At 41.3% G+C, this 13,650-nt stretch overlaps 1 protein-coding gene across 2 annotated transcripts in view; it reads right to left on the minus strand.

The window, feature by feature from the left end:
• Nucleotides 1–10,543, minus strand: part of ssbp4 (single stranded DNA binding protein 4) — a 118,583-nt gene extending 108,040 nt beyond the window's left edge. For both annotated transcript variants that reach the window (XM_054729990.2, XM_015971526.3), the window contains exon 1: nt 10,375–10,543. In XM_054729990.2, the coding sequence (XP_054585965.1) occupies nt 10,375–10,430 (56 nt within the window). In that variant the 5' untranslated portion in view covers nt 10,431–10,543. The remainder of the gene's footprint in view (nt 1–10,374) is intronic.
• Nucleotides 10,544–13,650: the final 3,107 nt, after the last annotated feature.

The raw sequence follows: 13,650 nt of genomic DNA on the forward strand, positions 1-13,650 counted from the left end.
GTATATATATGTATGTGTGTGTGTGTGATCTCTATATAGACATATATATAATATCTTTAATCTCATTAATATCTCATATCTCATATATATATAATCTCATTCTTTGTTTCTTCATCTTTTTCAGTCTACAAACTGGCAAATAAAACAAAAAATTCAAAGTTTGAAGAGCAATTAAGCAAAAGGGAGCCTCGTTGAACAAGATTTCCCTGCAGGAAGAATGGGTACGTAGTGAAGGGGTAGTAAATAGTCAAATACTCTGCAGCTCAGAGCTAAAGAGCTTCAGGTGGCACGCAGCCATATCCGTGTGGTTTTAGGATCTCTGCTGTTGAGGCAAAGACCCTGAAAACTAAGGAGGAACAGGGCGGGGGTGGGGTGGGGGGGTGGGGATGAGTGACACGCTGAGACACGGCAGAAGATAAACTCTCCCAGATTGACCAGACCAACAATAGTGGCTACATGTGTCCACAGCATAAAATGCAGCAGTTTTTCTAAATAAAAGTTCTACATTTGTACACATTTTGTGTTTTCAGTAGGTCCATTGGGGTGCAGCTCATGTCTAAAAAGTTATAAAGCTGGAAGGGGGGAAAATAAAAACAATGTACTTTCTCCAATTATGTAAAATTCTAAAGAGATCTCACAATCATCTAACCCAGTTTTACCATTTACCTTTAATTCCTGTAACAACATGATAGCCATTCATCTGTCCCATAATTCCATCAGATCCACTCACACACCCTTCAGAGGGGTTTCAAAGACCTTGGAGCCCATCAGTGGGTGAGAGGTGGAACAGTCTGGTAGCTTTAAGGCTGACATACAGAGTATGTACGATATCAAAGCCACACTCTCCTTTACACACAGTCTAGATCCTGTTCGCACCTGCTTTACATGCATCATGGACGATGAAGTCACAAGTGGGTGTGAAAGCATCAGAGAAGTACTTTAGGGGAAACTTTAAGGAGATGCAATGTCTCCCAACTAAAAGCTGTTTGGTTTAAAGACAATTAATATTGGGAAATACACAAAAAAAAGGCTTGAGATTGCTTTTATGAACAAGATCATGACCAATCATGAGTGCTCTAGCAGCTAAACCAAGTCCTAGAAAAGATAAACAATCAGATCTGACATAAACGGTCCTCAGCAAACCAAACCGGAGACAAGCTAATGCCTGTGATGTTCTCTGAGTTGGTCACCAGAAAAAGCATCATGCGAGATGCACACAGAGTATGACTAAAGCAAAACAGTTGTTATCAACCTAACTTCCATGTATTTAAATTCAAAGAAACCAGACCACTGGCACACAAGCGCACAGAAAGAACATGCAAATTGCACACATCAGACCCTTTTCAGGCTTCTGATTCAAACTCCAGACCGCCTTGCTGTGAGGTGTAATCACAAAGGTGAAAATTGCAGCTCAGATGACAAATAACATATCTGTTTGTCAGATCTGAGAGCTGAACAGTCACAGAGAAACAGAGAAAAAACACTTTTTTCTTTAATAACATTAACAATTAAACCGCCACACTGTTCCATGATATTAAACATGTCATCGCTGTTTAAAATGCTGTTTCCTATTTGTCAAAATTGTCAAAGCCCACAGTTACACATTTGCTCCAGAAAGTGAACTGTGTGATGTTTATCCAAGAACAAGTTAGAAACCAGTTGCTTAGTAACAAAACAGCAGGGCTCCATAAAAACCGCGTCTCCTCTCCAATAAATATTACGACACATTAAAAACAGCAATAAATCATTTTTTAATCTCTTTTGGTAAAAATAAACTCTGTGTTACCTGCTCATTTGTGTGTTAACGGTGGAGAAATGATAGTTTTGTCACCTTTGGGTAGATCCTAGTTAGCTCATGTTTATTCACTTTAAATGAGAAAATATTCAGTAAGTCAGTCTTGCTTTCAGTTGGTCCCGTTTATACTTCTTAAACAGAAGAAGTTACATATCCTTTAGCTTAGCGTAGTCAGTTTTTTTAATAATCCTATATTATACAACTGATGTTATTAATAATACCTTATAATTTTACAGTAATAAATGAACTTTTAGCTGTTTTCACTGTGACTAAGACTGATTTTATGTTGTATTTCCACAACAGGACAACCGCTCTTGCTGCAGGGCTTTCATGGGTTTCTTTCTGTTGTTGCTTGTTTTTGCTGCGGCGTGCCTCAAGGATTAGTCCTCGGTCCTTGCTTATTCTCCATATACCGTATGGGCTACAGTAAAAAATATAACTTTTTTTTTTGCAAATCTAGCATCAACATTTTATGCAGATGAGCTTTATTTAGCGCTTGCTTCATTCATCTATGAATTACTAATGTTCAAATCAAGCAAATGTAATTAAATCGGACTTGAGAATCCTCAGATTAACGTACTCATTAGTAGAATCACTTTTTATAAACTTAACTTTATACAGCAAGCAAGTTTCACTTCAGTTACAATAAAGATCCGGAAATCTGATGTCTCTGTCCCACAAAACAAAATTTAAATGGCATTCATACTTTAATTACTGTGATAATTTAACCAATGCTTAGTAAAACTTGTCAGTTACAGACGTCCCTTGCTATAACACAGTTCACCCTTTGCAGCTTTGTTGTTTCGTGGAATTTTTCCATCAATAAGTAAAAGGCAACAATGATAATTGACATAAACAAAAATCCAATCAGAAAATGGAAAAGATAAGCGAACAGAAAAAATAAAAGAATCGGCAATCAGGAGAGTTATTATTATTATTATTATTATTATTATTAGTAGTAGTAGTAGTAGTAGTAGTTAAAGTCCCATTAGTTGTCACACACACAGGTGTGTGTGCGAAATTTATTCTCCACATTTGACCCATCCCCTGGGGGAGCGGTGAGCTGCAGACACAGCCGCGCTCAGGAACTATTTGGTGGTTTAACCCCCCAATCCAACCCCTTAATGCTGACTGTCAAGCAGGGAGGCATTGGGTCCCATTTTTTCAAAGTCTTTGGTATGACCCGACCAGGAATCGAACCCCTGATCTCCCAGTCTCAGGGCGGAGTAGTAGTAGTAGTAGTAGTAGTAGTAGTAGTAGTAGTAGTAGTAGTAGTAGTAGTAGTAGTGGTAGTAGTAGTATCAAACCGATTATGTTGACATAGGCTTAAGACACATTTTTACACACAAGCTGTTAAGCACATTGCACAGTAATTAGTGTTCTCATTTGTGCACCAGTGTTCTTAATAGTTTTAGTGGTAGTGTTTTAATCATCTTATTTTTATTTATTTGTTTGTTTGTTTGTTTGTTTGTTTGTTTGTTTGAGCAAATGTTTTAATGAGTGTAGTGTTCACCACTTTGGGTATCCTTTGGATTGTTAAAAGTGCTATAAAAATAAAGATGATGATGATGATGATGATGACGATGATGATTTCTGAGTTTCAACACTTCTTTAATCCTTTTATGAAGAGCTGACTTAATGACACTGATGTACAGATTCAAACCCTCTTTTTAAGAAAGAACAGATTGTTACTTGCTCAACAGCTGACTCATCCTTGTTGCTTGTCGTTGCTTTTGCCTTATTAGTGCTCCTCACTAGAAGAGAGCTTGACAACTTTTAGCTGACCTAAACTCCACAGGGCACTAGACTGCCTGAGTCCTCCACCCACAGCTAACCCAACCCAGAGACAGTACTGGTATCGACCGGTGTGGACCAAAACCTGTTCCTGCTCCAACATGAAACACAACTAAATTATATGAATGCAGAGTTCAGCAGAAAATCCTCAGTCAGCAGCAATGTCTCCGATGCAATTGTCCTAATTTTTAGCTGAACCTGAGACTCTGCCATGCTTTTTGTACAGTGACAACTATTTTTATATAGCTGATCACATGCACCGATGCCAGCACAGACATTTGTTTGGGTTGCTGCTTTATGGTGCTGAATGAATCAATAATCAACCGGGCCAAAGCTGAACAACCAGACATATTTTTCTCACATACATCATTGAAGGTAACTGAAAAGTCTTTTCGACCACCTCGCTAAAGTAAAATGGTTTGTTGCAGCTGATCCAGACTAGTTTTTACTTGCATTAGATGGTATCACCTTTCCCACTCTTGCATCAGATACAACGTTATCAGCATCCTCTTCAAACACATTTTATAAATATGTTGTTAAAAAGATGAGATGTGTGTGTGTGTGCGTGCGTGTGTGTAAGCATTTGTTTGGTGGTTTCAGTAGAAAAGCATCAGTGTGGATGAATGATGCTTGTGAAGTAAACATATAGGAGTGCTTCTCATAAATGTTTAATAATCATGTCAAATAAAGTGACTGAACTGGTGTCACCATGTTAAAGTGATCAGTGCTTGTTTGTCTTGAAATCACTTAATTAAATCCAGTCCTGGTCCTCTACATTCACGTTCATGCATGTTTAGATGTCCTCTGCTCCAACACACCTGATTTAAACAAATGGGTAATTAAGAGACGCATGCAGAAATTGACGACATGAGGAGAGGTCATTCAACCACTGAATCAGGTGTGCTGGAGCAGAGAAACAACTGAAGTATACAGGACTGGACATCAGTGGCTCTTCAGGAAAAGGTACAACAGTGAAGTAAAGACTGTGACTGCCTAAACATCAATAAATAAGCCCAAACTGCATTTATACTTTCCTGATAAAAGTCCTCAAATAAAAGGATGCAGGAAGCAGCTAATGTGTGAAGTTGGTTGGTGTTTAGCTGATCAAACTGTTCCCTTCTCATGTTTGAATGAGAAGGGAACACCACTTTTGCTGCTTTCAGATCAACATTCATCAATTTGAACTACTAATACTCAGTTGCATCACATATGAGTTAAGCTAATTACAGAATCGGGCCTGAAGAGGAACTAAAATCCTCGTTTGAACTAGGATTTGAGTCATAACAACAAACGCCTTTGTTTTAGGTGACCTTTGTTTTTACTCTTTCACTGTTGACACATTTGTTTGTGTGTGTGTGTGTGTGTGTGTGTGTGTGCGGGGGGGGGGGGGTTGTCTACCACTGTAATGTGTAAAAAGGACGCCCCCATTTGCAGTGCAAAGCACTTTAAGACAGGCGTCAGCTCCTATATTCTGCCTTTTGCGCTGTACAGGATCGCAGACATTCCCGTGAGCTCTGCAGCAATGAAATTTTCATGGCGAGGCTCGGTGTGATCTGAGGGGCGCTGTGCACCGGCGATGGACACCTGCACTAGCTGCGATGCATTATTTAAAAACACTCATTCAATCCAGGCTTAAGGGGACACCTTTTGTTACTCTGTCAGCCGCTGTAAGTGTAACTCGGCCGAGCAGGAGTTCCTGTTCAGGCCTATGACGTAGCTCTTGAGGTACGACAGGTAGACACCGACGTGTCAGGAGAAAACTGAGAGTTAGAGCCTCAGCTTCACCTCTGTGGATACCAGAAACCTGAATTCCTTTCTTGTGACTCCTCGCACTGTTTACACGTGTAATTCAGGAATAAAAGATGAGATGCTTAAGAGACAAACCGCACAAGGCCTCCTTGGTAGCTCGCATTTCATGTACTTGGTGCTTCACTCTCTCTGATGACGTCCGCAGACGCATTTCAACAAAGGAAGATGCTGATGCAAATTACACAATGGGAAGCGGGAGATCAGACTGAGTGGGAGGAGGATCATTTGACCCGCAACTGACTAAATATCAAGGCCCATAACGATAGTGAGTATGTTCACAGCCTGCCACTCATCGTCCTGATCGCTTGCATCAGTTCTTACACCACTCTGAAGCAGAGGGGCGGAAAATCTGTGGTGCACCCTTTTGTGATCTTCTCCCTTCTTCTGGGTGTACCTTAGCGCAAGCAAACGAGCACTTTGTTCTAGCCATCAAGAAGATCTCTCCCACTGACTCGTCCCCAGAAGCACACCTGACATTTAGCCCCGGGCTGTCCCTGCCAACCCTCCCTCTGCCTTCAGAGACGTGGGCATCCCGACTGATTCTCGCCAGCTGAAGCACAGGCAGTTAGAAAATTAACTTTCATGTCTTTGTTTGAATAATTCAACAGCAATAGGGATGTCGGGGTGAGGGAGGGCATGCAAGGAAGTGAAGGAGGAGACTAATCTGGATTAATATTCAGCAATGTGATGGGGGAGAGAAAACACAAAATATTCCATTAATTAATTATTTTTTTTAATAAACACAAGATAAAAGCAGTGCCGATGATGTGGCGTATCGCTGGAAGGATGGAAAGATGTCTCACTGGAGCTTATTTCCCCCTGTGCACACAGTTGGTGTTTGCTGGCTTTGTCATGGCAGTTCCTTTGTCAAAACAAATCAGCGTCGATGAGCATGTAAACAAGAGCGGCTTTAGCCACCGGTTAATCCAGATTCTGACACACGTGTGCATAAACACATTTACACAGAAGCATAAGTACAAACGAACTCCTCTCATTTGACCTCCAACCTCTGAGTTTAAACGGGTTTTCACTTTCAAAAGGGAGGAACAGAGAGACACTCGTAAAGATTTAGGATAAATAATAATAATCCCGACACCGACATGGTTTTGTCATCCCCAAAAGCAGCTAATGAGCACAAACAATTAGTCCAAACTTTCCAGAGAAGGCTGTTTTCTATTATCACCTGACATCAGTGTTTGCACACACGTTTTTCTCTTGAGATAACAAAAGACATCGTTCTGCTCGGTGCGCCGTGTTGCCAAACTGATTAACAAACTTCAGGCATGTAGCTTCAATATTTATACCGTCTACTTTATTTCAAATGAGAAGAGTAACAAATTTGAGGCGGATGCACCCAAAGCAGCTGATGACAGGCAGCATTAATTGACTGTTGACATATCTGAATGGGAGCAGAGTCAGCCAAGGGTGGTGGTGGTGGTGGGGGGTGATAAATGAAGGGTTTCCTTACTTTTAGAGCACTGTTTCTGCCTGTGTTCGTGTGCAGCTTTTTATGCTTCCTTCAAAAGGCTGGAATGCAGATGGCAGAGCCATCTGTGTAGAATCAAAACCGTGCATTCAGACCTGAAGATCCCTGTTAAATGGCATGCAAATACATGGGAGGGGCCGGAGGAGGAGCGGAGGATGTAAAGCAACTCGTGTTCAAAACAAACTGATTAACTTTGCGCTTGAAGATTTTCTCCCAAACAAATACAGAATCACTTCAAACAACACCCAAAACACTGTAAACACTGTAAGGCAGAAAAGAAAACGCAAAAGTTATTCTGAAAACTAAAGGAAAAGGAGATTAAAGCGTTTTGTGAATGGAACCTCTAATTAAGACTAATCAGCGCACGTTGCAAAGAGTCACAGCAGCATCTAAACTGAATTTAAAACACTGAAAAAGTGGGAATATTAATTAATTTATCTGATTGCAAGGGCATCAGTTCACCCACTGCCGTAATTACCATTATAACCTGCTCTCTCTTCCCCAAAAGGCTCGTCACAATAGCTTTTCTCAAAGATTTGCGGGGAAGAACCCCTCCCCGCTCCACGTGCTACCTGTGATCCGGAGACAGCGAGGCCAGCCTGCTGAATTCCTCTCACACAGCAAGGCCTTGGTTGTGCACAGGAATCCACATAATTGTTCAAGCGCCAGTTTGTGATATGTTCTATTTGTGAACAAACAGTTGGATCCCAGCCTTGGTTTCAAGGATTTAAAGAAAATATAAAAAAGCTCACACTGTACACACAGCTTTGTGCACAGCCATTCATGCACATTTGAGCTGGTGTGCAGGAACATTTCGTACACTGAGTCTGTCATGTGTAACCGTAAGTGTTCAGTACTGTAAACACATGACGAAAAGGAGGGGTGCGTTTTCTTGTGCACATTTGTGATTTCAGTGTCCACGACTGTTCGCATGTGCACAAGGCTACCCGCAAAATGCCACCAACTGCACCAAACACACACCTGAAAGGAATCATTGTTTCCTAAGGTGCTGTTCTGAAAATAAAAGCCCACTGCAGCACAATTACACTCACAGTGTCAGCAAATGTTCACTTAGCCAGGAGAGATTAAAAACTGAAACTTATTAAAGGAACTTTCACTTTAAATTGTACAATCTTGCAAACATAAACAAATTATAAATGTGCAATAACAAACTTCTATATTTAAATGATGTACATGAGCAGACGGCATGAAAAATACAACAAATTCACTGCTTGAGCAACAGGCAGTTTTACAACTGCTTGCCCCTTTTAAGTCCCGTTACAAGTCTGTTTGTTTTTTGTTTGTCTTGTTTACTCTCTTCTTTGACAGATCTCTAAATGCAAGATTGCGTCATTTATTCAGCATGAAAAGAGAATAAAACAAGTTACTCATACGAATGCAAAATCTGTTTAAAACAGAAATATAGCTAAATACCTTAAGCTGTGTTTTGATCTCTAAACTTAACCAAACGTAATTTCAAGACACTAAAATGGCACTTCTTGAACTGACTTGATGATCAATGTTCTGAGATGCAGCAGCAGCTGCGATGCCAAACTGTGTGTGTGTGTGTGTGTGTGTGTGTGTGTGTGTGTGTGTGTGTGTGTGTGTGTGTGTGTGTGTGTGTGTGTGTGTGTGAAACTGATCCCTCTTTAATAAGATACAAGCAAGCCCATCCTTTTCATTAGGTGAATATGTAAAGAGTTGTATGAATATGTAAATATGAATATGATAATCCACAATGCTGTGAGCTCCACATTTACATGGGAACATGTGTTAGCCCCGCAAGCCTGGTTAGACAGGTGAGGGGAGAGGGCAAGTGTCATCTAACGTGTGTGGACACACACATACACACACACACACACACACACACACACACACACACACACACACACACACACACACACACACACACACACACACACACACACACACACCTATTTCCCATAATAAAATTAAACTTGTGGAAAAGTTCTGATAAATAAGAGACAATCATGCTATAATAAACACATGTTAGGGTTTGTCATCCATTCCAGCTCTCAGAAGACTTGCAGTTCTCATGAGTTAAATTATTAATCCTCCTCCTGCACTATCATTTGAAATACATGCTGCCTCTGCACTGATTCCACTCCCAGTGACACATGGAACATAATCCACAGTCCCCGAACAAGCAAGTGCAACTAACAACTGTCTGAAAGTGAGAATTAAAGATAGAAATCTCATTAATAGATCGCTTTTCTGGGTTTTATGTAAATAAACTAATGAAACAAGCAGGTGTAAAGGCCTAAATGCTGATATGCAATATTAAAGCATCATATGCTGGTTCAAAGGTCAGGCTGCCTGCTGTTCAGAAAACCACATGGCACCCTTAATTTAGAATTCACTCCTCCGTATCACCGATATCCTGTCCAGACGAATGATGTGAATTCAGAGTGAAATCAAACTGCTCCTCGCACCAGATGAGTCGCACTCGAGGAAGCTTCAGTGCATAAGCGACACACGTGTCTAGAAAGCATCATCAATTTGGATATGATACGAAAAATATACAAAGAGTCTCCAAACAAAAGGTGTTTCTGTTGGGAGGTGCGGTGGAGCAGCACAGCCTCTCAGGACTTGACATTGTTTTAGGGATTACAACCGCATCTCCGCAGGGATCCGGCTGCTCCAAACTGTGTTTGGTGCGTAAAAGCAGAACATCTGATGATGAGATGACACGATCTAAAGAGCTGTGACTCAAGCATATGTTCCTGTTACTATGTCTCACAAGTGAATGACAAAAATTAGCAGTGTGACCCTTTTGGTGAACCAAAAACATCCCCAAAGTGTTTCATGAGCAGGACCATCACCAGCTTGGATGATTCCTGCCCAATATATTTCCATAAGATCAATAGTATTTATTTCCCTTTCTCTGTAATCGCGTCATCCTTTGCATAAAAACAGCTCAATCTGTAAAAGTTTAGCACCGCTGCAGGATGGGACAAAAGTTTTCCTCCTCATCGCCTTGGAGTGATTGCGCCCCGGCTTTTACGCACCAAAACGCACAGCAAGCAGCAAAAGTCAACAGCTCAAACACACTGAAATCACACCAGCATCCCGCAGCTGCATCTCTTGAAAGTTTCGCGTGCAGGGGAACGAGCATGCTTCGCCTAGAATTTGATTCTTCTTCTCAACTTTAGAAGTTATCGGAGAAATCAAACACAGCTGCTCTCTTTTTAAAAGACTTAGCAAGAGGTGTGCTAAGCTGTGCGCGCACATAAATACATTCTGTGCAGAAACCACAATTCGGAGACGTGTTCGCTCAAAGGGAAAAAGTTTAAGAGACGCGCCTGTGTGGTGGTCGGATGGGAAACGGCACCGAGGAGGAGCGCGCGCCGGAGCGCACTCCTTTTAAATTACAGAACCTAGTTTAGAAAGTTGTGCTCCCCTCCTCTGCCCCGCTCGCCCCGCATGATAAGCAGGTAAACTCTCCCAGAAAAAGGCAGGATTCACTTACTTTTCTCTCGCTTGGCTATCGGAAGGGACGACAGCTCCTTTACCTTTGGCGTACATGCTGAATTCTGTTTTAAGACTTTTGCCCCACTCAACACCTGTCAAAGAAAGCAGCCAGGAAAACGCTCCATCTCCATAGCTACCCCTTTAGTGTTTTTCCTCCCCCCTTCTCCTCCCCCTCCTCCTCCTCATCCTCCACCCTCCTCCTTCTCTCTCCGCTCCCTCCCTCCCTCCCCCCCCCCCCCTCTCTCTCTCTCTCTCTCTCTCTCTCTCTCTCTCTCTCTCTCTCTCTCTCTCTCTCTCTTTACATCTCCAACATTGGCCACAAATCAGGCACAGTTTCTACTGGGGGAACTTGAAACCGTCCTCTGTTGAGTTTTTTTCCCTTCTCTGTCGCTGTTCCACTGGCCTGCTCTTTCTCCCTCTGTTGTGCACGCGGTGGGGGCTTCTTAAAGGGAAACACGCACCTCTTGTTTGTGGAGCCCTGGAACATGAGGGAGGATAGGGAAAGGAATGCTGGGTACTTTCTCTGTTTTTGGGCCAAGTCTTTTCAGGGCCCCAGCAGCAACTGTATATTTTGTTCTTTAATTATTTTTTCTTCATAAACATACCAGAACGTTAACTTCACCTTGATTTCAGGGTGCAGTTAGAAAAATGACTATACTCATGCGTGGAATTATTGATTTCCAATATTTAGCATAACTGTTTTGACGTGATGTTTAAAAGGAATAAATTTTATGCAGTTGGTTTTTATGGATTATTTAAGAGCACTCATAGACATCAGTTTGAGTGATATTAGTATGGAGAGTTTGAATTTCTGTTTTTGTCATGGGGGTTGCAGCTCCAGCAGAGAGACCCAAACCATCCTCTTCCCAACAATCAATCAATCAAAGCTTTATTTATAGAGCGCCTTCCGCAACCCTGTCAGGAAGCCCAAAGCGCTGAACATGGTTCAGTTGTAGGTAAATATATTGAATAAATCAACAATAAAAGCAATTCAAATTACAAAATACAAATTACAAAATAGATGAAACATTCTGGTACAGGACAAATGTGTAAAACAATGGATTGAGTGAACCAATGAAAACTGTGAAATAAATTCAACATGAAAGAGGGCCAAAATCAAACGTGTTCTGGAAACGCCAAGCATTTCCAACAATCTCGATAAACTCCCAACGGTGGGATCCCAACGCATTCCCTGGCCAATGTGGGGATATTATCCATCCAACATGTCGTAGGTCAACCTGGGGGTCTGTTTTCAGTAGAACATGCTAAACCAAACCTCTCCTGTGATAGCCTAGTGAACTAGACCAAATTCTTGCTTTGCAAAGAATGGTCTAGGCATGCTCCATTGGAACCTCAGCAGCTCCTACCAGGACTCTGGCTAGCCAATCACAGCTCTCTAGAGGGGTTTCAAAAACATAAAGAGCTGTGATTGGTCCATAATGGTGGGCCAATCATAGTGCTCTATCTGCTTAGTGAACAAATCACAGAGCTTTATCCGCTTTGTGGGCCAATCAAGGCACTCTATATGCCTGGTGGGTGGGATGATGCAACAGAGTGAAACAAGAGTATGTCACATTCATTGTCCAGTGGAATGCGGAGATCATTTGAAAGACAACGGTTGAACCCGCCCCACAACCGAGAACCGTCAATGGAGCGTTGCCAGACTAAATAATACATTTATTTAGTCTGGCTTGCCAGGCTACTCCTGTGAGGCATCCAGAAGAATTTCTGACCAAATGCTAAAACCACCTCAGCTGGCTTCTCTCAACAAGGAGGAGCAGCGGCTCTACTCTTAGTCTCTCCCAGATGTACGAGTTCTCACCTTCCTCATCTCTAATCCTGGCCACCCCACCAAAGAGAAACATTTCAGCCATTTGTATTTGCAGTCTTGTTCTTTCTTTTAATCCAAAGCTCGTGCCCATAGGGGAGAGTTTGGATGAAGATAACTCGGTAAATTGAGAGCTCTGGTTTCTTGCTTGGCTCCATCTTCACCACATCAGACTCACATTAGCCAAGATGCTAAACCAAGGTGTTTAAAAAAAACATATAAAACTCAGTCTGTGTAACTGAAGAAAAAAAATAGCCTCAAGATTTCACATTAAACCACCAATACGTTTTTCATGGCTTCATTTGTTTTAGGTTTTACTCCTGATTTAATTAATTTTCTGCATTGTACCTCCCATCCAGAAAGTTTTGGGTGATAAAAATGGATATTTTTTAGGTTTTTAAGAAGAATTGACATAGCACATTGTGTAGGCTAACTGTTACATTCTGCACTAAAACAATTGAGTAACTCTAAGTAAATATTCTGCATCGTTTCCTACTTTATCCTGATCTTGTTGCGATTAAACATCTTATGTTAGATGAAACACAGAGCTGAAAGTTTTTAGTGCTGCGTTGCGTTCCGTTACTTGACTTTACATTAGGTTAGGTTATGTTCTGTTCCATTCCGTTATGCTATGTAACGTTACATTACGTTAGGTTAAGTGAAGTTGTGTTACGTTAGGTTACGTTATGTTACGTTACTTGATTTTACATTAGGTTGGGTTAGGTTCCGTTAAATTACGTTGCATATGGTTATGTTAGGTATTGTTAGGTTAGGTTATGTTCTGTTTCATTCCGTTACGTTTTTTTACGTTACATTAGGTTAAGTAGTTATTTTATGTTATGTTACATTAGGTTATGTTAGGTTCTGTTCCATTTCACTGCATTATGCTATGTTGCGTTGCATTGTTATGTTAGGATAAGTTACTTTAGGTTAGGTTAGGTTAAGTTATAGTGGATTCTCTCACCAACTAGTGGTGTAGTGTGTAATTTTAGCCATTTTGTCAGACTCATGTGGATGAAGATATTTTAAACACAGGGAAAAGCATATCTGTTTAAAATATCTGAGGTAGTGTAGACAGAGCTATAGATGTCATGTTCTGTGGTAATCTTTTGACCCAAAACAAGCAGAATCAGAGGCAGAAACAAGGAGGTAAGAAAACAAATTATTAATTATAGAATGGTGAACTCAAAGTGCTGCTCGAACTGATGCAGGAAGGACCAGGATGCTCTAAGGGAGACAAAGAGTCAATATCCGTCAAGGAGAAAAGGATTAAATGAACTGTTAGGTTTAGGCATACTGTCAGGAGGTGGTGGAATGGCATTGGGAGGCTTGGTCTGCGAAGGAGGGTAGATGGGTATCTTGGTGAAAACGAGGTTCGGAGGGTGCTGTGTGGTGAGCTTAAAGAAACCAGGTTGTAGGTGGGTGGTGGAGAGCGGGCAGCCAGGG

This window comes from Nothobranchius furzeri, chromosome 8 (genome assembly GCF_043380555.1).
Source record: "Nothobranchius furzeri strain GRZ-AD chromosome 8, NfurGRZ-RIMD1, whole genome shotgun sequence".
In the NCBI taxonomy this organism is placed as follows: domain Eukaryota; kingdom Metazoa; phylum Chordata; class Actinopteri; order Cyprinodontiformes; family Nothobranchiidae; genus Nothobranchius; species Nothobranchius furzeri.